This window comes from Clarias gariepinus, chromosome 7 (genome assembly GCF_024256425.1).
Source record: "Clarias gariepinus isolate MV-2021 ecotype Netherlands chromosome 7, CGAR_prim_01v2, whole genome shotgun sequence".
In the NCBI taxonomy this organism is placed as follows: Eukaryota; Metazoa; Chordata; class Actinopteri; order Siluriformes; family Clariidae; genus Clarias; species Clarias gariepinus.
Window position 1 is genome coordinate 2,377,621 of NC_071106.1, and position 25,578 is coordinate 2,403,198.

At 39.9% G+C, this 25,578-nt stretch overlaps 1 protein-coding gene and 1 long non-coding RNA gene across 5 annotated transcripts in view; one reads left to right on the forward strand and one right to left on the reverse strand.

The window, feature by feature from the left end:
* The window catches only part of LOC128527602 (NACHT, LRR and PYD domains-containing protein 3-like), a 159,120-nt gene that overhangs the window by 55,664 nt on the left and 77,878 nt on the right, over positions 1-25,578 (reverse strand). The window contains exons 1-5 of one of the 4 annotated variants that reach the window (XM_053500067.1): positions 5,134-5,190; positions 4,313-4,425; positions 4,020-4,130; positions 1,439-1,496; positions 644-839 (exon numbers count right to left, since the gene is read on the reverse strand). The exons of 1 other annotated variant lie outside the window; for it this stretch is intronic. In XM_053500067.1, coding sequence (XP_053356042.1) covers positions 644-839; positions 1,439-1,496; positions 4,020-4,130; positions 4,313-4,380 — 433 coding nt within the window. In that variant the 5' untranslated portion in view covers positions 4,381-4,425; positions 5,134-5,190. Of the gene's footprint in view, positions 1-643; positions 840-1,438; positions 1,497-2,728; positions 2,836-4,019; positions 4,131-4,312; positions 4,597-5,133; positions 5,191-25,578 lie in introns of those variants that run through there. 2 more of the 4 variants (XM_053500066.1, XM_053500068.1) reach the window with 2 other exon arrangements.
* Positions 22,429-23,766, forward strand: LOC128527626 (uncharacterized). Its single transcript, XR_008360900.1, has 3 exons — positions 22,429-22,483; positions 23,309-23,355; positions 23,537-23,766. It is a non-coding gene; the product is annotated as an uncharacterized LOC128527626 (long non-coding RNA).

Sequence of the window (25,578 nt, forward strand, 5' to 3'; positions counted from 1 at the left end):
GTTTACACGATTTTTTGTGACTTAAAGAGAAAATAAGAGAGGCAAATGCCAGTAAAAAAAGAATGTAAAATATAAAATCTACAATATGTAGTAATTTTGTTACAATAAAATAAAGTATAAAGTAGAAATATGTAAAAATGTAAAAAATATGAAGTGAATAAATAAACTGTATAAAGTAGATGGAATGTGTAATGTGTGAAACAGCAGCAGTGTGTGTGGTCATGGAGTGTGAAATGAAATGAGCAGCAGTGGTATTGTCCATCTTTAAAGTTCAATAGTGGTCCTCATTTATATGTAAACAGAACGAGAAATGTGCAACATATATGTTCTGTGTGCTGCAGTTCTGTGTAAATGTTTAAATGTTCAGTCTGGTTGGTTTTTGTTGAGCTCCAACACGTGTGAAGGAAACATAGCAAGTCCAATCAGTTGAGTCCTATGTGGAGTTCTGGTTGAGAGCCTGTATAGCCTGCGTGAAGAAGCTCCTCCTCAGTCTCTCTAGGATTATCTCTACTACTAATTCATTTGTTTACAAAAAAATCTTATTAATGTGAATAAAATGTATCAGTATAATTATATAGACCAGAAGACCAGTCTGTCTCCTTTATAGAATTTATAGAATATTTTAATAATCTAAAACTCTTACTGATCTGCAGTTTTTGAGCGAGGTCTTCCTGCTTCATGTTCTTCAGGAGGTGTAGTGTGATCTTCAGCACACCCTCTCTAACACAGTCCTCCTCCTCCTCCTCCTCCTCAGAGCATGCTGGGTAATCAGCACTAAGTAGGTTCTTGAATCTGTTCAAGTTGTTTTTCAATAATGTGATAAATTTGTGCTCCAGCTCCTGATGAAAAACATAATGAAATAAAATTGAAAAAAGAACGTTACATATTGTGATAACATGTGATTTTATTGTTCTGCTGAATTCTAGATTCTGATTGGTCAGAGGGTGTTGATGAACAGCAGCTCTGACTCTAGTGCAGCTACAAATCAAAGCTTTATATTAATGCTGTCTTTCTAATACGTCATTGTTTCTATAGTAACGACTCATTCACAGAGACCTGTATGGTGGATTTACTACATAAACACTAAACAGTGTTCAGGCTGATGATTGATATTGTGAAGTTTCTTTAAGTACAGGTTTATTTAGCATGTATGGAAGGAGCCTCAGCATTAATGCTTTGTAACCGTCAAAGTTAAAGCTGTGACTATTTTATTCCCACATGGGAAAGACTTTATGACAGAGGAGTTTACACTTTGGGGTAGAAACTATGACACTATTACAGCAGATAATTCTTTTATTATATATTTAATATTTTGGACAACTGCACATGATGTTAATCTAATTTTTAATTTTAAAAATAGCCCATAGCTAAATTATGAAGAAAAGTAACAATGCCTTATGTAATATTTGACTGTTTACACTTACACACACACACACACCTTGAATATGGACTCCAGTGAATTTCTGCAGATGATTTTCGAGCTCTGTTTTGTGATTCTGTGGATAAACAAACACTGTAAACGTTACATTTATAGCACCACACACTCACGACACAAATTCACTCAGTTGTATTTCTTAATGTTCCAGGTCTGTCAGATTTCTGTGCTGTTTCTTTATGATGCTGCACATTAATGCTTTAGATCAGTTGTCCATTTTAATAGGAACATCTGAACATCGACACATCTTTGCAGTTATCTAATCGGCCGATCATGTTGCAGCAGTACAGTTCATAAAATCATGTAAATACAGGACAGAAGCTTCGGGTAAAGCTCACACTGATCATCAGAACGAAGGAAATTTGTGATCTCTGTAACTATAACTGTGACATGGTTGTTGGTACCAGAATGACCTGTACAAAGTATTTCAGAAACTTATGATCTTGTGGGATTTTCACACACAACAGTCTTTGCAGTAGATACAGAATGATCCAAAAACATAAAGCATTGAGCTCTGCAGGATAAATAATGTGGAGGCAGTGGAGACTGACGTTTGTTTAGAAATAATAATTATGGCAGACAGCCCTTGGTTTTAAGTTAGAAAACTAATATAAGGAACGGGCTACAGTACATTTAATTATTCATGTTCAATTCAGTTGTGAAGCTGTTGAATAAAGCTAAGATCAAAAAACTTTTCAGTTATGACAACTTTGTCTTGTTTTTTTCAATTCAAGTTCAAGGTCTTAAAATTGTGATGAAAACAAAACAAAACAAAAAACATTAACATTGAATTAGGATACTTATAAAATTGTAATAATTACAGAATTGCAATATTAATTGAATCGACACCTAAGTATTGTAATAACATTGTAGCGGGTGATGTCTGGTGATTCCCAGGCCTACTGACGATGTCCCTGTACATAAAGTCATCTCCATGAAGACATGTTGTGTTAAGAGTGTGTTGGAGTGGAAGAACTCAGGTGTTCTGCACAGAGCCCTGACTGAACTCAACCCAAGTATGAGGAAGTCTAACCTGGACATTCTTGAAGATGATTGACAGCTGAAGGATTAAGTAAACTGATTCACTACACTTTATAGTTAAAAAAGCTGTTAATCTGTTTATAACAGATTAATAGGTATTATAACAAACAAACTAAATCACTGCTTCTCATCATGATGTTGATGATATTTTAAATTTAATACAAAATTTAACTTTCAAGAATCCATTTTATTTTACATTCGACAATCAATGAACAAATTTACATCAAATTTTTTAATCAATAAAAAAACTACCTTTCATGAGTGACTGTTCCCTCTTTAAAGTTGAATGGGTGTGGCATTGACTGGTCACTCTTAAAGGACACACAGCTGGATCCAGGAGACCTTGGCCTTATCTCAGTTCCACTAAAGAGTAAAGAGAAATGTCTTAGCATGTTTATCTTCTAAAGTCTCTAAATTTAACATACATTCTGCATCTGATGTTTATGTAAATCATGGTAACCGGTCCTGGTTTTTCAGCTTGATCAGCCTCGACCAATCACTTTGGATAAAACCGATTCTGTGCATGTGCACAAGCATCCGAGTGGCGCAACAGAAACACTTTTTATTGCATTACAATATCAAAAGTTGTGCACATTAAAACCCTCTGATCGACCTTTTTCTCCAAACTCTGAGCAAATTAGTCTCAAACCCACACATTACACACACTTACACTTACAGGCTTACACTGGCTCAAGACTGTGGAGGTGTTTGAGGCAGTAAAATGTTGCCATTTTTAATAACCCTACAGGTAGTACACTCTAAACTATTCACACATCACCATCCTGTGTGGCAGGAGTGAATTATTAGTGACGTTTGTTTAAAAATAATTATTATGGCAGACGGCCCTTGGTTTTAAAATGAGGAAACTAATATTAGGAACGAGCTACATTCATGTTCAATTCAGTTGTGAAGCTGTTTAATAAAGCTAAGGTCAAAAAACTTTTCAGTTATGACAACTTTTTGTCAAGTTTTTTTCAAGTCAAGTTTAAGGTCTTAAAATTGTGATGAAAACAAAACAAAACAAAAAACAATAAACATTAATTTAGGGTACTTATAAAATTGTGATAATTACAGAATTGCAATATTAATTGAACATCTAAGTATTGTGATAACATTGTAGCGGGCGATGTCTGGTGATTCCTAGGCCTACTGATGATGCCCCTGTACATAAAGTCATCTCCATGAACACATGTTGTGTTAAGTGTGTGTTGGAGTGGAAGAACTCAGGTGTTCTGCACAGAGCCCTGACTGAACTCAACCCAAGTATGAGGAAGTCTAACCTGGACATTCTTAAAGATGATTGACAGCTGAAGGATTAAGTAAACTGATTCACTACACTTTATAGTTAAAAAAGCTTTTAATCTATTTATAACAGATGAACAAGTATTATAACAAACAAACTAAATCACTGCTGCTAATCATGATGATGATGATGATATTTTAATTTTAATATAAAATTGAACTTTTAGGAGTCCATTTTATTTTACATTAGACAATCAATGAACAAATTTACAAAAAAATTTTCAATCAATGAAAAAACTACCTTTCCTGAGTGACTGTTCCCTCTTTAAAGTTGATAAAGAGTGGCAATGAGTGGTCACTCTTAAAGGACACACAGCTGGATTCAGAAGACCTTGGCCTTATCTCAGTTCCACTAAAGAGTAAAGAGAAATGTCTTAGCATGTTTATCTTCTAAAGTCTCTAAATTTAACATACATTCTGCATCTGATGTTTATGTAAATCATGGTAACTGGTCCTGGTTCTGGTCACACAGAATTTCTTACCAGGTGTTTTTTTTTCTTTTTTTTCCCTAAATTGCTAATCTAAACTACTTACCTTTTCATCTCTCCCAGCTCCTCTTCTAGACTCTTTTCAGACGTCATTTTCTCACACTCCGCTGACATTATTTTAGAAAGTCAAACTTCTTATAGCATAAATTAAGGTTAATCCTGGTGAGTAAAAAATCAGAGATTAGGAAATTACTAATATAAATATCCAATTCCTTCACAGTATCATGTAAATACAGATGTTCACTCTCTCCAACAGCCTGATGGAGCTCAAATGATATGAAAGTTTCAATAAACTAAGCCTTTGTAAAGAGATATTTTATATAGTGTTAAATATAAAGATCAAGATTCTTTGTTAATATGAGTAAATACAAAAATATATACTGTAGGTACAAACTGCATGAGAATATCGTGTTTCTATCACATGAAGGTTTATCAGTCAAAACAGAAACATTAAAAAATCATTATGAGGAGTTCTGATCTGACATTTCTGCATTTTACTCTAAAATGGCACTTTGTGTGTGTGTGTGTTATAAAATCAGGAAGTGGCATTGTGTTTATGGGTTTATTGCTGATTATTTTGTTTGTGAAAAGAAGAAAAATGTAGTGGAAATATGTCATGAATTGTTAGAATGAATATTAATGTGATTCTCACTTTAACAAATAACAACTGTAAACTTTAGACATCTGTAAGAAACACCAGAGGACACACACACACCTGTTTATTTCCCTCAGGTTTAGTTACTGCATTAACACTGTGTTATCCACATTTTTTTTATAGTAAAGTGTGTAATGTTTAGACAGAATTTATCTTCATTCAGTAAATAATTCTAACACTCACACATTACAGATTTATGTTCATGTACTCACTGTTATTACTCCCAGCAAATAACTTCATGTTTTTCTCGCCACAAAAACAACCTTCAGACTTTCACTTTTACTTTGTACTAGTCTCCTTCTCGTCTCTCTCTCTCTCTCTCTCTCTCTCTCTCTCAGACACGTGATGACACTATGTCAGGATAGTGCAGAGGACTGCAGACATGTTTCTGACTCTATACCCAGCCGGATCCAGCGGGTTTCCTAATATTACTGACATTTTATGGCACCACAGGAGCCCATGGAAAACCATTTGCATTGCTATACAGTGATTTATTTGTTGTGTCCCAACACAATATTAACACTAACCACCACATATTGACACCAGAGTTTTCAGCACAAGGCAGGATTTCATCAAAACAGTACAGTACAAGTAACATTTTGGTATTTACTTTCTACGGGTCCTGTGAGGGGACACATGCACGGTACCTGTAATCACTCCTTGGCTAACTGTTTCTCTCCAGGTTTATTCCAGAGTACCACTGCAAAAAAGCAGTAAGCAGTAATTTATAAACTTACTCTAGAATTGTCAAGCAACGATAACAACTCAGATAGTAAGGTGATATTCACACAGCATTGTCTAACAAAACCCATTCCTAACATTAACAAAGTTTAATTAACAAAATCCATGAAAATATTGTGGCGTGGGTGGGGTTTGACAGACGACCATCATGCTTTGCGGGAGGGGTTATGATGTGTTCACCGTGTTGGGGAAAGGTGTTTGGGGTAGTGGCTTCGGCCAGGTTGTGTGTGTGTGTGGGTAGATGTCTGTTTAGTGACTGTAGGATGTGCTGTTGCTCAATAAAGTACTCCCAGCCATTTTGCATTGGGCAGCCAGGAAGCTAACTTGTCTCTCCAAGTTCTGTTGAGCGGTAAAAACGCTACATTTGGTGTCAGAAGTGGGATGGAGAGTAACGGCTTAGAGCGCACCCCAGAGCAAGCAACAGCTCCGTGCGCCGTCAGCCGGCGAGGCGACCTGCAGCTGCACCTGCCGTCCTACAACGGCGCTATCACGCCCCACGCATTCATCGCCCAGGTGGAGCTAGCCGCTGACTTCGCGGGCTGGTCCCCGGCGGAAACAGCCGTCCGGGTGGCCCTCTCGCTGGAGGGCGAAGCACTCCGGGCGTTGGAAGACCTTCGTCCGGATGAGCGGAAGGACTGGGCGAAGTTGCGGGACTCGCTCCACTTCCGGTTCGGCGCGAATGACCGTAACGAGGCCGCGTGCGAGGAGCTGGCAACCCGCGTGCGGAGCGCCTCCGAGCCACTAGGGGCGTTCGCCATGGACCTGAGATCTCTCGCACGCCGGGGCTACCCGGAATTCGGGCCCGTCCAGCAGGAAGAGCTAGCACGGCGTGCGTTCCTGCGGGGAATTCGGCCGTCGCGGCTTCGCGAGCACATCCGGTTGGCGGCACCGGCTTCCCTGTTTGAGGCGCTGCGCGAAGCCGAGCGCGCAGAGCCCATCATGGCAGACCACCACGGCGAGAGAGCCGAGCGTTTTCCCGTGGCTCGGGGCCGCTCGGTAGTTGAACCTAGCCGGGGACAGGGCTACCCGTCGCGGCTAGGCCTCGACTTAGCCTCCGAGATTCCGCGACCACGCCGAGGCCAGGGACTGACGGATTACCGCTGCGACGTTCTCAGGCCTGAGGACAACGTACTCCAGCAGCCGTTAAAACTAGCCGAGGAGAAGCCGCCTCCTACAGCCGTCTTTGCTTCCCCAACGGCCGGGTTCAACTTCCGGTCAGGACGCGTAGGAAATCGCGCGGGTGTCTACGTGAACTGTGGCCTGGACAACGTTTCGCTACGGGCGCTCGTGGACACTGGCTCTACGGTTTCGCTGCTGCGCTGGGGAGTATTAGATCAAGGCGAGCGCGGTTGTATTGGCAAGTAGAGCTCGCCCCGGAAGCACGACCAAAAACCGCGTTCTCGATCGGTCAAGGGCTATGGCAATTCCGGCGCATGCCGTTCGGCCTCTGTAACGCGCCAGCGACGTTCGAACGGTTGATGGAGAAAGTGTTGACGGATATTCCTCGCAACCGTTGTGTCGTTTACCTGGACGATTTATTGGTGCACGGCAAGGAGTTTGAGGTCGCGCTAGCTAACTTACGTGAAGTATTTTTGGCTATCAGGCGGGCGAATTTGCGGCTCAACCCCAAAAAGTGCCAGCTGTTGCGGCGGGAGACGGGTTTTCTAGGACACGTAATTAGTGCTAGAGGTATTGCCACCGATCCAGCAAAAATTGCGGCCGTGCAGAATTGGCCTGAACCGCTAAATGTGTCACAACTGCGCACCTTCCTCGGGTTAGCCTCTTACTATCGCCGGTTTGTGAAGGATTTTGCCACAATCGCCAGTCCGCTGCACGGGCTCACAAGAAAGAATCAGCCGTTTCGCTGGGACAGGGTGCACGCGCGTGCTTTTACTCGGTTACGGGAAGCTTTGGTCACGTCGCCCGTTCTCGGATATCCTGATACATCTCGTATGTTTATCCTCGACACGGACGCAAGCGATGTAGGGCTGGGGGCCGTCCTGTCTCAGGTTTCCGAGGGTAAAGAGCATGCTATAGCTTACTTCAGCCGCGCGTTGTCAGGACCGGAGAGGAACTACTGCGTCACCCGGCGAGAGCTGCTAGCGGTCGTCGCGGCACTTAAACATTTTAGGCCGTATTTATACGGGCAATCCTTCCTGCTGCGGACCGATCACGCTTCGCTGATGTGGCTGCTTAGTTTTAAAGAGCCCGAGGGGCAGTTAGCGCGATGGCTCGAGCGGTTGCAGGACTACCATTTTACCGTTCAGCACCGAGCGGGAAAACAACATGCCAACGCCGATGCTTTATCCCGCCGGCCGTGCAGCAAAGAGCGTTGTCGGCACTGCGAGCGGGTGGAGGAGCGCGTGGGTGATCGCGACATCGAACACTCTCCGACCCCCGTGAAGCCGAATGTTCTCCCTGCGCAGTCCTCCGGAGCCCCTGTCGGTAACCAGCCGTCCGATCCGGTGTGCAGCCGAGTTACTGCGTCGCGTAAACTATCGCCTGTAGCCGTTTCGCCTGTGCCCCAGATGGACTGTGATCAGTTAACTGCCGAGCAGGAGAAGGATCCGGCGCTGCAGCGGGTGCTGGGGTGGGTTAACGCGGGCCAGAGACCGGATTATGCCGCGGTTGCTCACCTGGGGCCCGAGGAAAAAGCTCTCCACTCCCAGTTCAACAGACTAGTGTTGCGGGGAGGTTTACTCTACCGTCACTGGGAACGACCATGCGGCGCTGGCGAATCTTTTCAGCTGCTGGTGCCGCGGAATCTGCGGTCACGAGTGTTGGGAATGGTACACGGGCATGCGGGTGCGGGACACTTCGGAGTCACTAAAACGCTGCGGCGGTTGCGCGCTTGCTTCTACTGGCCGGGCTGCCACACGGATAGTGAACTCTTTGTGCACAGATGCGACGTCTGCACGGCAAAAAAGGGACCTACCCAGCGCTCGCGGGCACCTCTGCAAGACTTTCGGGTGGGGGCACCTATGGAGCGTATGGGCGTGGACATTCTTGGGCCGTTTCCTATCTCCGATCGTGGGAACCGGTATGTGCTAGTGGCCATGGATTATTTCACCAAGTGGCCGGAGGCGTTTGCTGTCCCTGACCAGAGCGCTTCCACGACGGCTCGAGTGCTGGTGGATGAGGTGTTCTGCCGATTCGGCGCCCCGGAGCAGTTGCACAGCGATCAGGGGCGTAACTTCGAGGCGGAGGTGTTTGCGGCGGTGTGCGAGCGCCTCAGGGTGAAAAAGACCCGCACCACGCCCTCTCATCCGCAGAGTGATGGCCTCATGGAACGCTTCAATCGCACGCTCACCACCCAACTCGCCGTGCTTACCAGCGATCGTCAAAAGGATTGGGACGAACATTTGCCTCTCGTGCTTTGGGCTTATCGCACAGCAGTGCAGGAGTCCTCACAGCTGACGCCAGCTGCGTTAATGTTCGGTCGCGAGTTGCGCACGCCCGTGGACCTTGTGTTCGGTTCCCCCCCACAGGTGGATTTACCCACGAAGCCGGGGTTGGATTATTTTTTTGTACTGAAAGACAAACTGTTCCGTGTCCATGAGTTGGCACGTAGACACTTGGCGGACGCTGGTGTTAAGCAGCGCCGCGTGTATGACACTCGCAGCCAGGGGCGAGACTTTGCTGCTGGGGAGCAGGTGTGGGTGTATTCCCCCGGAAGAAAAAGGGGGCTCTCCTTTTTCTTCCGGGGGAATAAGCTCATGTCTCACTGGGTGGGCCCCTGCACAGTCATTGCCCAGCTCTCCGATGTAGTCTACCGGGTGCGGTTGACGGGGCGGTCGCGAGTGGTCGTGCTCCACCGAGACCGTCTCGCTCCCTATCGGCCCAACGCCAGTGAAACATTAAACTCTGTGGAGGCCGGTCCGCCTCGGGAGGGGGGCTGCACCCCTCCTTCCCCCGCGGAAGGACTCCGGCGTTCACAACGCCAGCGCCGGCCACCGTCACGCCTCCAGGACTGAGTTCGCCATGGTGACCGGGGACGGTCACAGCTCGGGTGGGGGCAGTGTGGCGTGGGTGGGGTTTGACAGACGACCATCATGCTTTGCGGGAGGGGTTATGATGTGTTCACCGTGTTGGGGAAAGGTGTTTGGGGTAGTGGCTTCGGCCAGGTTGTGTGTGTGTGTGGGTAGATGTCTGTTTAGTGACTGTAGGATGTGCTGTTGCTCAATAAAGTACTCCCAGCCATTTTGCATTGGGCAGCCAGGAAGCTAACTTGTCTCTCCAAGTTCTGTTGAGCGGTAAAAACGCTACAATATAAATGCTCGAGTTACTCACATGTCGGCACTAAAGTAAGCCCTAAACACATTTTCACAAACTCGACAGCCTGCTAAGGATAAACTTTATGCATTGCTTTTGGTAGTACAACCTTTATAAATAAAATACTGTCAAGAAAATAAAGAAAAAGGTTTAAGTTACTGTTTGTTTGTTGGTGCAGATGCCAATAATCGCAGAGTTAAAGACGAAGGACTTCCTCGTGTGGCCTCTTCAGAATAAAAGTTTTATACTGTAAATACATAATGACGTTTGCAGCAAGTTCCTATATACTTGACTGAAAATTATCTTTTAAATTGCTGCTGCTACACAAAACAAATTACTTCGATAGAAGAGTAATGAGATTTGATCAGCTTTGCACTTATACACTCCAATCAGTTTCCAAACAAATACTGAAATGTATCGTTATTTAAAACATTAGCAAATAGGACTAGACCTCAATGCATTGCAAAATACAGAAGATAACAGCAACAGGTATCCAAGGTGTTTATGTCACCAGGGTAACGCATTGAGTAAAAGATGTATGTGCTAACATCGTCACATGGAGTTTCGTTTAGAGGAATTTTGTCCAGGGAAGTTCCCTTAAAGCAGTGATGCTCAACTCTGGTCTTGGACGACCACCTGCCCATCTTACAGTGGTGGCCAAAAGTATTAGGACAGCATATAGTATGGCTTGTATTTTATTGATGGAGCAAATTTATGCACAAAAAATGCATTGGGAATCTTAAGTTCTGTCCCAAAAAAAATTCTGTACATGATATTAAGGAAGCCATCAAGCAGGGACGGACTGAGTGAGTGACGCCAGAGTACTGCAGACATCTTTCTGACTTCGGATCCAGCAGGTTCTAAAAAATGAATGACTACATAAATGAATGACTACAAAACAATCCAAGATATCCAAGATGGCGCCGGTGAGGTCGGCTGCCGTCACGACTGCTCTGACCACCTTTATTTACGTTTACATCCTGGAGCAGTGCACAAAGACACTTTAATAACCTCTGCACAAAGACACTTTGTTCTATGCATATTTGCACACCCAGTACAGTATATTTCAAATTGTACAGTATATTTCTATTTTTATGTACATTATATTTCTATTTTTATTTTTAGTTCTATTTTTCCCAGTTTAATTTAATTTTTCTATTTAATTTTTCTATCGTATTTCTTTTATTCATATTTATTTCTTATTTGTAAATTTTAATTCTCTTTTAGGGTCAATGGCAGTTGTATAATGCATTTCACTACATTTCGTACTGTGTATGACTGTGTATGTGACAAATAAAATTTGAATTTGAATTTGAATTTACATACTAAATTATATTTATTATATAAAATAAAACTGACTGTTGTATTTGAAAATTATTCTTATTATCCTGATCTTGTCGCTATTTATTTTTTTTTTTTTTAAATCATTAAAACATTAAATTTTACTTTCGTCTCAATACTTTTGGCCAACACTGTAGTGTTTTCCTGCTTTTTACTGATGAAAATAATTATTATTACAGAAAAATTAGACAAAATTTGTATTAAAGCAACTACACCATTTTGTTTAAAACCTTGGTTTGACACTGATGTCTTCATTAGGACTCAGCTGTCTAATGGATGTGAAAGCTCACATGTCTCAAACTAAGATATACAATTATTTAAGCAAGTCATTATTATGACAAATTATTTTAAAGAAAGCAATTATAAACTAAAATATAACTTTTTTTTTTAGAAATATTATGGAAGTTGATTAATTTAATTAACTTAATTTAATTGATAATCAACCTAAGGCTTAGGCTCCGTGGTGTATGCCTCCCGTCACTCCCAGGTCTCTTCCATAAGAAACTCCTCGCTAACCATTGTCTCCACAAAAAGAAACAGGAGGAAATCTCAACCGACATCTGTCACGCAGCGAAAGTAACTTTTGAATAAAGACTTGCATTATATGACTCTTCATCTCCTAATGATCTTTCTGAAAATAAACACAGCTCATCCTTATACTTACCATCGTGTGAGAGTTTGTCTTTGTTACACATGTAAACTTTATGTTCTGGGCACTAAGACGAGAATTGTTGGGCTGCTTTAAGGCCTACAGAGAGATCTGTTTTTGTGATTATAAACACCTGATGTGAAGTTAGCCTTGTGTGGTGAATAGGACGGGGTTGAGATTTTGAAGTTACTGAATTTTTTTTCTCACAGATTTGGTGGTTTCTTAGATTTTTATCACATACGTTTCCTGTCAATGATATAATCCATTATGGTAATTCTAAGGAAAAATGTGTGTTAGTTTTATTTTGCTAATAAGCATGACATTCTTGGTCTACTTATAACCAGTTTTTAAAAAAAAAACTACAGTTCTACATGATCAGAATCTCTATAAAATAGATCCAAAGACAAAAAGAAAGAAAGAAAGAAAGAAAGAAAGAAAGAGTCTATTTTTACCTGAACCTGGATTTTGGCAGCCTGAATTTGTGAGGTTTTAAAATAATGATGATATTTTTAACAATTAATTGCTGTTTGGAATTTATTTAAGTACTAAACATACAGTCAGCCTCTTGTCCATGTCTCTCCTCGCACAGTCTGATTAGGAGAAAAATATATTAGTAAAATGATCTTCAGTTATCTTAACTATCCTAAATACAGTAACATTAACATTTATCAGCTACAGGATAACTTTAATGTCCTCAATACCTTCATACCGACATCAAGTATCTTATTACACACATTATGTCGTTATTTAACTCTGTGTATTAGTCATTCTAACTGATTATAAATGTCCTACTTGTTTTATAAAGCTGAGGGGAAAAAACTTCAAAACTTCTCTGCCACAAAATCAATTAAAACACCAGAATCTTTCAAATATTTTCACAATTTGTGAGAAAAAAACTAAGATTTATTTTTCTCTCTTCTCTATACAGTGCTTTAACTCAGAGCCGGCCAAAGGGGCCACCAAGGGGCCCCCGAGAGTATAATTTATATAGGTTTAATATTTCAGTTGATATCATATTGGTAATGAAATCCATTATTTAATTTAAAAAACATTATTATATAAAACAATATTATTTTAACTGGCTGCTGCAGGATGCATGCACAGTTGGAGTATGAGCCATACGATGCCTGAGGTAAGTTAACTTAAATTTATTGAAGAAGCCGTGTCACTGCAGCAAAACAATTAATAACGTCACAAAAAAGGACATATCTTTCTGGTGCAGAGAAATCCTTTGTGCAAAGGATGAGACAAAAATTATGATGCATAATAAAAAATAAACTTCTGTTTTATAACTTTGCTAATGATAACAGTTTAACATTACTTACACTGGACTGGCCTACGTTTGGGGTCTGTGTTATTATATTGTAGCGCTTTTACGCCGGAAAGAATGCTGGAGGGACGAGTGAGCTTATTTGCTGCCCAATGCAATGGCTGGGAGTACTTTATTAGGCATACAGCAGGTATGGCATGAGCAGCACCTTCACTCAGGAGCCTACATCCAATTCAGCGTCAGCCTGAACCGGAGCACATTTCACACGTCACACCCCCAACAAACACACAACAGGGCCGAAGCCACTAACCCAAACACCCTTCCCCATCAGGGTGAACACACCGACATCCCCGCAAGGCATGCTGGTCGTCAGCCGCCACCCGAGCTGTGACCATGGTTGATGTTAAAATCCCTGGTCACCACGACGAACTTTGTTTCGGAGGCGTGGAGGCGGTCGGCCTCCTTTGGCAGGTGAGGGATGAACGCGAACGTAGTCCTGAGGCAGTCCGGCCTCCACAGAGTTCGATGCTTCCCCGGCGTGCGGCTGGCAAGGCGCAAGACGGTCCGGGTGGAGCAAAACTCGTGCCCGCCCCGCCAACCGCACCCGGTAGATGACATCGAGCTGGCTGTGAGTGTCCACGCCCATTCGCCCCATAGGTGCCCCACCCGAAAGTCTTGCAGCGGTGCCCGCGAGCGCTGGTGCGGGTGACGCTGTAACTCGGCTGCACGCTGGCTCAGACGGGTTCTATGTCGCAACGGCGCTCCACGAGCGCCCACAGTAAGACGCCGTCCAGCACACGGTCGACGTAAAGCCCATCGCGGCTTACCAAGCGTCCTCCTGGCGCTAGTTTAGCGGCTGCTCGTGTACGCTGTCCCTCAGGCCTGAGAACGTTGCAGCGGTAGTCCGGCTGTCCCTCAGGCCTGAGAACGTTGCAGCGGTAGTCCGGCGGTCCCTGTCCCTGGCTAGGTTCACCTACCGAGCGCCACTGAGCTGCGGGCGGTCGCTCGGCTCTTTTGCCGTGATGTTCCGCCATTATGGGCTCAGCGCGCTTGGCCTCGCGCAGCGCCTCCTTACAGTCACCCGCGCCGTCGCTTCGCCGGCGCACGGAGCTGTAGCTGGCGCTTGCGCACCGTCAGCCTCCGCCCCGAGATCCAGCGCCGGGATTTTCTTCTTGCCGCTCCGCGTTGGTTGACGTGGTGTGCTCGCGCTAGCTCCGTCAGGAAAGCGCTTCTTCTGCGCGAATAGTCGCTCCGCTACTCGGCGGCCCACTTGGATTTTCAGAAGGTCCTCCGTTGTGCGCTCGAACCCGTTACTCTTCATCCCACTTCTGACACCAATTTAGCCTTTTTACGCCGGAAAGAATGCTGGAGAGACGAGTGAGCTTATTTGCTGCCCAATGCAATGGCTGGGAGTACTTTATTAGGCACACAGCAGGTATGGCATGAGCAGCACCTTCACTCAGGAACCTACATCCAATTCAGCTTCAGCCTGAACCAGAGCACATTTCACACGTCACACCCCCACACACACAAACAGGGCCGAAGCCACTAACCCAAACACCCTTCTCCATCAGGGTAAACACACCGACATCCCTGCAAGGCATGCTGGTCGTCAGCCGCCGCCCCGCCCACGCCACACTATCATTATGTCTTAATGTTTTAGGTGTTCAGATGACTTGCTGCGGTGCCATATAGGTTGATGTTAAAATAATTGTTGTTTGTTGTTATTGTTGTTGAAATAGCTTTTCTGTTAAAATAAAATTCTGTTTATTCAACTATACTCTTATGAAACTTTTTAGGGGCACTGTTGAAATATTTTGGAGGTGGGGCACAACCAATGCCATCTGCCTCAAGTACCAGTGATACAGCTGATGATGATATTCCATGTGAGTTTAAAACAATCCTAGAAGAACGTAATACTTTGGAACGCAGTGTAGTTTACTAGCGATGGGCTAATGTTGCTACTGATTTTATTTCAGCTTACCTGTTCAGTTTTATTGCCATTCTTTTTAAAATATTGTCTTTATAGTTTTATATGTTGTTTGTCCTGATGTTCTTTTCTTTTTTCCTTTTCTTTTTTTTTTTTTGTACTAATATGACCCAACATACACGGCGTTCCAAATTATTACGCAAATGATATATTTCCCTAATATTCATAATTATTAAATGCAAATGACAGTCAGTATAGTTTTCTAGTCATCAACTATTAGGGTATAGTTTGAATTTTATTGAACAAACTTCCTAATGACAACAATATATATTTCAAAAATAAAAAACTGAAAACGCACTGTTCCAAATTATTATGCACAACAGAGTTAAAACATTTTATAGGTTGTAAAGAACTGAAAATAGGCTTTTGTTGAATTTGCAGCTTTAGGAGGTCATATTTAATGACATCAATACACTCAAAAAAATAACTCGTTGAATGAACATAATTAAATCATGGAAAGAATTTCCACCTGATTTAATGGCTCTCTTTCAGCATTAAGTAATTTTGTTGGCAAAACTTAATGTTCTTAGGTTCAGTCAAATAAATTTTATTGGGTTCATTTAACTTATTTACTACAGCTGCGTCCAACATAATTTAATACTGTTAACATAAATGAATAGTGTTGGTACAACAAATTTTTCAGTTGTAAATTAAGTTGATCCAACTCACGTAAATTTAAATTTTAAGCCCTGGTCAGCAGAATTCTGTAAAGGAAGGAAGCATAAGACAAATGTGATAAAATAGAGATTTTTATTTTACACCAGCAGCAACTTACAAATCAATTTGAAAAGATGTACAAAATATAAAACACCACAAATAAGTATTAATCATGGGTAAAAAAAAATAAAAAACAAACAGAAAAGTCTTATACTTTATAACTGTACATTATGATTTTTAAATATGACAGTTAGATACGGTTGGTCAGGAAACTCTTCAAGTCAGATGCAGACAGGACACTTTTCAGTCACAACCTGCTGTAAAAAGATAGATATTTAATTAAAATTCATGATACTTAATTTAGCAAATAAACAATATTTATACTTTGTTCCTCTCGCTTCACAACTCATGAGAACAGACCGAAACCAGAACCGAACCGCAGATTAAGCACGCGCATATAACCGTCTGTATTTTAAGTGTGATTAAAAATACAAGAAATAGCTTAAACCAAAATAACGTGACTAAACATCGCTAAACAGCAGGTGACATTTATGTTCAGTATTTCGTTTCTATTTAGAAAGATGGGAATAAATTCCTGCTTACCTTTTCCACACGCCCGCCAAACGTTTGTCTTCTCAACAAACTGTTCTCTTCTCGCGATATCTTCTCGCGATGTTTGATCTAAAATTTCCGGTTTCCATAGTGACAAGATCTCTTTGGTTTATCTCAACATGATTGAATCTAATACATGTTAAGTCGTTGAATTTCATGCAAATACAACATAATTTATTCATGTTCATCTTGGAAACATGAAATTATTATGTACAAAAAACATATTACATTTTAGTACATGTAACAGGTAGCCAAGTTCATTTTTTTGAGTGTAGCTATTTAAATCAAAAACATCCTAACAGGGCATGTTACATCTTAACATAGGACCCATTATTTGATATCACCTTCACAATTCTTGCATCCATTGAACTTGTGAAGTTTTTGGACAGTTTCTGCTTGAATGTCTTGAATAGCCTCCCAGAATGTCAGAATAGCCTCCCAGAGCTGCTGTTTTGATGCAAACCGCCTCCCACCCTCATAGATCTTTTGCTTGAGAATGCTCCAAAGGTTTTCAATGGGTTTGAGGTCAGGGGAGGATGGTGGCCACACTATGAGTTTCTCATCTATTATTCCCATAGCAGCCAATGACACAGGTATTTTTTGCAGCATGAGATGGTGCATTGTCGTGCATGAAGATGATTTTGTTACGGAAGGCACGGTTCTTCTTTTTGTACCATGGAAGAAAGTGGTCAGTCAATATACTTTGCAGAGGTCATTTTTACCTTCAGGGACCCTAAATGGGCCTACCAGCTCTCTTCCAATGTTTCTGGCCCAAAACATGACTCTGGCACCTCCTTGTTGACGTCGCAGCCTTGTTGGGACATGGTGGCCACCCACCAACCATCCACTACTCCATCCATCTGGACCATCCAGGGTTGCACGACACTCATCAGTAAACAAGACTGTTTAAAATCTTGTCTTCATGTATGCCTTGGCCTACTGCAACCATTTCTGCTTGTGAGCATTAGTTAGGGGTGGCCGAATAGAAGGTTTATGCACAACTGCAAGCCTTTAAAGGATCCTACACCTTGAGGTTCGTGGGACTCCAGAGGCACCAGCAGCTTCAAATACCTGTTTGCTGCTTTGTAATGGCATTTCAGCAGCTGCTCTTTTAATCTGATGAATTTGTCTTGCAGAAACCTTCTTCATTCTGCTTTGATCCGCACAAACTTGTCTGTGCTCTGAATCAGCCACAAATATCTTCACAGTACGATGAGTTTTCGTGAAATATCTAATGTTTTCATAACTTTTCCAATTTGACACTTTTCGGCAGCAGAGAGATCCTTTTTCTTTCCCATTTTGCTTGAAATCTGTGGCCTGCTTAATAATGTGGATTGGGTTTATCTGGCAAACTAATTATCACACGTGTCTGAGATTCATTTCAGTGATCCAAAGAGCCCTGAGACACAATACCATCCATGAGTTTGATTTAAAAACAAATCCAATTTGCATAATAATTTGGAATGCGGTGTATATTCAGTGATACTTGAAATAATATGTTTAAATAGCATTGATTTCTGTATTGTGTTATATTTTTATACTAGTAACTGGTGTTAAAAATTTATCTCTACATTAATGAGCCAATATATTATGATGTGGGCTGCTGTGGGCCAGAAAGTCCAGGGCCACTTTTTGGTCCCAGTCCCCTGGATTTATACATTTTCCAGCAGAAAAGAAGCCTTCCTGATGCTGTTTTTTTCCCCATTTTATCAGAACAATGTGTGTGGAAATAAACACCTCTTAATTACAGAACTTTGACTACAGTATGCCATTTCATCTAGAGTCTAGACATCTATTCATAATGCAAAGGTCACTGCAGCCCTCAGACCCCAGAGGGTTTAACCCTTTCTGCACTCCTCTTATATTAGTGTACATTTCTTTTGCCAGTGGGCTAATACATTTTTACTTATTTATATGGAACACAAACTGGTGTTTCATACTATCGTTTATGTTCATATGTCAGAATTATTATTCTGACTCTTTTTTATTAGTCTGCCAAAGTACACATAGAAGAAAATGAAATTTCAAACTCAAGCAGAAAAATAGTGAAATGCAGAATAAAGCTAGCAGATTGCTTTGAAGACATTGTTTTGAGTGTCTAAAAGGCTGGGGATTGGACCCATAACAACAGCTAAATTATAACACTCAGAAAAACATTTTATCTTTTATTGTAACCCTGAGTTTTCCTCTCTCTCTCTTTCTCTCTCTTTATATATATATATATATACTTAAAAAACATGACATGAAACATACAGTATTACAGAGAAAGAAAACCAAGCTGTGTAATATTATACTCTGAGTAATGTATAGTTAGAAGTATAAGTGACATTTATTAATAATAATAAAAATAATAATAAATCTTTTTCTACCCTTATAGACAAATGTTTATGTCCTTTGGAGATCTTTACATAGATGCAATATGTACACTGATCCCTCATGCTCCCTGAACGGCTCACACACATTATCCAATGAATCTTGGCATCGTCATCTTGGAATATATCAGGGCAGAAAAATATTTATTGATGAAAAAATCTGGTCATTCAGTGCCAATATTTTGGGCACATAATGTTGCTCAGCCTAGACCTGGGGGGTTTTCCAGAAAGCTTGGTTAACTTACCATTTGGTTAATCTTAACCCCTGGGTTGATTAACCCCAAACCCGCATACAGTACCGCGAGTATGTCGGTACCCCTGATAAGAGTAAGTTTAATCAACACTCTACTGGTTACCCAGAGTTAGTGCGCGTGCACGGTGCATTTATAAAGACATTTTCAATAGATTACTGATTTCACAAGTCAAAATGGAAAATCAATGTGAAATAAAGAGAGCGGCGTATTTCACAGAGGTTTTAATGCACACATATGAGGAATTCAAGCCAATAATAATGATAAAAAGCAATACGGCTGCATAAAGAAAGAGAGCCGGCATGGCAAAAAATAAAAGACAGAGTAAATGCGTGAGTGTATTAAATTGCAAATGTAACATCGCCTCCCCTTTTATTATAATACAAAATAATTAAACACCCCTTCCGCATCCTTTTGGCTGTTAAATGAAAGCCTTTACTTTTACTGCCATTCATTTCTTTAGGTTAAAATACCAATGTATACTGACTAGGAATTTATGGTTTCTTATTTAATAAGGTGTAATCCTTCTGGAGCCAGAAGCCAAGTGAAAATGAAACACAAAAACGTTCTGCAAAAAGGTAATATTTGATTACACGATCACTGAACTATTTATTTAACATGATTTAGTATATTCTTTCTGTCATGGAGCTAATAGACAGAAGGCTGAAGCCCGTCTAACCTTTTTACATTAGAGTAACAAACTGTCATTGTGCTTTCACAGTACATACCTGGGGATTTACCCACGGATGAAGGTCCTTTAACCTCAATGCACAATCTAATCAATGTAAGAATTTGTGTGCAGTTGTCCATATTTTAATTTTATTGTCTGACAGAATTTTATTTATTTAATTATTTTTAATAATAAATCCTAGTTTCCTTCCTGTAGGAGCTGTATAAGGTTCATCTTCAAAAACAAATAAGAAAAAGTGACATGGAGATGGACCTTAAATGGAAGAGAAAAGGCTATCCATTAAAAAAGCAACACTAGAAATTGAATTACTGGAGCGTCACCTTAAGGTGAGAACTTGTGCGTATATTAATCTGTTGCATGTTAAAAGTGTTGTGTATATAAAGCAATGTCATTAAAAAAACACATTTTATTTCATTTTACTTTCATTGTTTTTCAGGAAATAAAGAAATGAACTGTGCAGCAGACCAGTGCAAACAATTTAATAAAAGTAATTTTGACAAATCCTGTCTTCCATCACTTCCATGTTGTGTGCAAAAATCTGTAGAGGTTCCTCTGGGCCATCTTCTTCAATACAAGGAAGGTGGCTCTCTCCTCTTATAGTGACAATGTTGTGAAGCACAACACAAGCCACTATGATGTTGCATGCCCTCTCTGGACTGACCTGGAGCCCACACAGACACTGAAACCTAGACTTGAGGATCCCTATGGTCATCTCCACCTTGGCCCGTGTTCGGCTGTGAGCCAGGTTAAAGCGTGTCTGTGGTCCAGGATCAGGTTCAGGGTAGGGGGTCATTAAATAGGGCAGACAAGGGTATCCTCTGTCCCCAGCAAGTAACCATTGTACTGTCCTGTAATGATTCAAGTGTACAATACTAATATATATTTTAAAAAAATACATTGAATAGAGCAAAACATTGAATAGAGCAAAACATACCCTGCTCTATTCAATGCATAATTCTGGCATCATGCACAGATCCTGGCCATTTTGCATCATCATTAGTAATGATGTGAGTTGCCTCACATATTAAAAAAGTAATGAGTTTAATGATTTTAACAAGGCAAAAAATTAAGCACACAAAATTAAGTTGTTACCTGAACATTGATACTATGAATAGATTTCCTATTAACATCGTCTCCCTCATTTACTGAAGAAGCTTTAATAGGAATGTGTTTGCCATCAATGCACCCAATTACATTTGGAAACCCTGAAATAGAAAGTCATATATGGAAGGATTAAGTATGTGTGTGTGTGTACAGGATGAACACATGTATACAGTAGATATAAATAGTATGACTACATATTAAATATGCGTCATGGATTTTACTATAAAGAACAAACCTGCCACTCTGTGGAATTCCTCCAATAACACACAGAGGTTTATGGCCAGGGAACTGTACACATGTGTGTAAGAAGTGTTTAAGTGCCAGACACACAGTTGCCTTTCCCACATGCTCTGCATCGCCCACGTTGTACAAAAAATGCCTTGACGCAAAAAACCCGAAGTGCTATACAGAATGTTTTCTAAGCGCAGACCGTTTGTGACATTTACAATATGCGGTTTCAAGAGATGTGTTAAGTAAATTAACGATTCCATTGAACACCAATAACGCTCTTTCAAATAATCATTAGGAAATGAAAAAACATCAATACACGGTCTTATAACTCTCTCCCGGCGAAAAAAAACCTCGTATAATTTGTGCCTTCAGGTCCACAGGATCATCATCAAAAGGGCCGCCATGTTCAATAACCTTCTGAAACAAACTGACCCTGGAACATAACCTCCTACCGAGCAGCTCATCTTCAGAGAGTAAGTTGCTATGGTTACATACATACCCAGAAAGTTACCTCCGTTTTTGGAACCGAAAGTTGAGCTTATCCACTAACTTACCCTCAAACTTACCCGGGTATGTCACATAACCTGCTTTCTGGAATACCCCCCTGGTGAAGTTGAGTTGTGTTGGAAAGTTTGTGTTCATAATACACATCTACATCACACCGACATGTAACAAATATGTTTGGTGTTAATAAAATCAGATTATAGAGCACTGAGTCTAATCACACAATTCTGTAAAAGTGAAACAGCTGCGGTTTCTTATATCATTGTGATACGGATTCTGCCTGTTTGTGCCTCAGTCGTCCACTAGGGGCGCTCAACAAATCCTCAGAATCAACTACTGAGTAAATTATTATTATTAATGCAAGAATTAAAACATACAAGAACAGGATACACTCTAAAAAATGATTCTGTGGCCTTGTAAATTTCACAGTTATAAACAGGTTATGTTACCTTAATAAAATCTCTAAAAGTCACATACATGATTGTTTGAGTTAGACAAATCAAAATAAATGCCTAAAAAAACAATTATTCATTTTGTCTTAAATTTACACTATAATTTAAGTTTACTTCACTAGTAAAAATCAGTATTTGACAAACTGAATTATATTTTTAACATGCACTTTATATTTTTTGATACATTTTAATCAAAATATCTGTTAATGGAGTAATTGTACTGATTAGTTTCAAGAACTACAATTATAAATTATTCCAGCTCAATATTTTTATGTTTAACAACAAAAACTTAAATAATTGAGTAAATTGCCCTGTGCAAGTGCTCATGGGAAATCTGGTGTAACATCAGAGACAAGGAGGCTGTGAGGCTGTGAGAATGGACATGAAGCACCTGGAACATTCTGGAACATTCCTTACAAATCCTGGTGAGTAAACAGCTAACACAAGTTACTGTAATAATGACTCTGTCTGCCTGCACACACAACTTTATAGTGTGTGAGTTACTGTTCTGAATCCTGTCACAGCCGAGCTCCAGAGCTAACGATAGCTAGCAACAGGCCAGTCCTGGGGTTCAGTGTGATTTAGCTTGTTTGTTCCAACCCCTGAACTGCTCAGCTAAAGCGCGTTTAATACAGACACTTAAACTCTGGTGTAAAAGAAGAGATTTAACACCGAGCAGCAGCGCGTGCATGTCCGCGTTTTTTCCGGGTTTCTCGGTGTAACCAGCGGCGGTTGTGCCGCAATATTTGAATTTCTCCCGCCAAATGCGGTGATTTTGCGCAGCCTACCGCCACTGTGGAGGGGATATAAAACTAACATGTTTAAATAATAACCGCATGTGTACCGGTCCACCTCACACACTGAACCGCGAGTCTGCTCGGTCACTCCGACACTTTAAGGAAGAAACTCAGAACAAATCCGGTTTAAACAGCAGAAATGAGGTGCAGTGTCCGGGTTCTGTTTTATCCGTTACTGTATATGAGTATTTTTAACATGATTAAACACTGAGCACGCAGCAGCAGATGTTATAAAATAAAAGTGCTAAGTACTGTACTAATAACTAAAGCTATGAAATATAAAGATTTAGTGAAAATACAACATTTCTCTCAGAATTAGAATTGGGAGAAAGTAATATGAAATTAAAATATTGAAGTGAAACATTATGTAAGTAAAAGAAACTAAAACTGATTGATTTTGTGTGTGTGTGTTTGTGTGAAACATGTTATATATTTTCTATATCTCTTTCACAGCACCAACACCACTAATGAAGAGAAGTTGAATGGAGATAAAACAGGAGGTAAATGTCAACTTTTTAAATGTTACAGAAGTATTAAATGTGTAACCATTGAATCAAAGATAGAAATAGACTATTAGTCCAAAAAGTATGTATTTGAATGGAAGTACTATTTTACCAGTCTGGTAGACTTTACAGTAACAGTCACACTTGTACTTACTTGTATACTATTGTTCCTTTTTAGGTGCCAGCATTATGGGATGGCGGTGTAAACTGTGTGCATTTGTCGCATCATCAAAAGGAATTTCGATCATTATGGAGTGGTACTGTTGGTCATGGATATTTAGTGTCCTGTGTTCATTTAGACTGTCATTGCTTCTTTAAGACCTGAGAAGGTCTGCACACACATTTGTATGGATCCCACAGTTTGCAGGAAACTAAAGTGTGAAGGTGTGCAATCTTTCAGATGTAAAATGTGACTCATTAGGATCTAATACAAAAGTCTACTTTCCATGTGTTAACTGTATAATACTTGTGGCATAAGTATTGTTTCTGAAACTGTTTACTAATAACATAAATTCAGCTCTTTGTTTATGATCTTGTTACATGTCATTTGCATGTAAACCAGGTTGAGTTTAGACTTCATGTCTTGTCAAATTTGGCAAATAAATGTTTCATTAAAATGAAAATGTGTGTATTGTTTCTTTCATTCAGTTAAAATATTTAGTAAATGTAGCACATTTGTTTGTTAAATAATAGTATAATTTTTAGTATCTTCTACCTTCCATTTCAATTATATCTACTCAATTATTTTACCCATTTTCACTTTGCATTAACTTTAGATTTTCATTACATTTACTCAATTTTGTACATCATTGTACTAAATATAGTTATTTAGGTCTACTTAATTTTTTTACTTACTTGTACTCAATTCATGAAGTATATTTTACATGATTTTTATATTTTTTAATATTTACTCAATATTTTTAAGTGTAAAAATGTTTCACCAAAAAAATTGAGTACAGCACAGTTTTATTTTTTAGAGTGAAGAAAGACATTGATATAGTTTTACAATGTACATTCATACATAAAAATAAGCAAACAAAGGTCTTTGGTTTGCATTTACAGATTATTATCCATAAAGATAAGTACAGAGAGAAGAAAAATAAGTAAATAAAATATTACATAAAGTTACATCCTTTCAGAAAATTTGTCAAAATGCACCAAAAACTGTACACTTTTTTTTTTTTTATTCGTAAGTCTAAGAGAGGAAACAAGATGGTTAAATTCAGCAAGAAAGAGGGTGAAAGTTACAGGAGGTTTACACCATTTTTGTTTATGAATAAAAAAAACTTTGCATTCAATATGATAAAATGAACAACATATTCGGCAGATGGTAGCTTTGGGTTTTCATAATAAAATATAACATCCTTGAGCTCAAAGGTATGGGTCACATTTGTAAGGTTAGAAACATAAGCACTTAAGTCAATCCATAATTTTTTAGTAATACCACAATCAAAAAACAGGTGAGCAGCAGTTTCCTCCACAATTCCACAAAAAGAGCAAGACTCATCATCTCGAAATGGTCGAATTAACTGGATAAATTTTATGAAGAATTTTAAAGTGAATCTCCTTAACTTTGTTAGAAATACAAAACTTATTTGGTAATAGCCAGGCCTTTCTCCAATTTACATTTATTATAAATGAACTCCAGTAAAATTTCCCTCTTGGAGTAATTTTTCTTTTTGACTGAAAAATCTTGCGAATATGTTTATTACATTTTCGATCTAAAATATTAATTCCATCCAAGCGTAAAGATGGATAAGCAATGTTGCCTTTATTAAACTTAAATTAAACTGAATCAAGCCAGTTGGTATAGCTTTCATTAAGGTATTATATTCTTTTGGTGGGACTGGAAAATTATGAAGATTCATAAATTGTTCATAAGTTAAGATGTTACCGGAATCATCAAACACAGATAGAATACAATTAAAGTTGTTATTAAACCATCTAGGGGAAAAAAGAGACCTATTTCTGACAGTTATATTTCATTATTCCAAATTATAACTTTGTGGGGGGAGAAGCCATGAATAAAACACAGTTTCCATGAAAGAAGGCATTGCGGATGAAAATTGGATAAGGAAATAGGTAATTTACTGGGAAGGAAATTGGATTTTAATAAAAAAGGTAAGCCACCAAGTTGGTCAAAGATCTTATTTGAAATTTAAAAAAAAAAATAGACATTGTATTTTTAAGGTCTCTCTTCAGCCAATTTACTTAGTATTC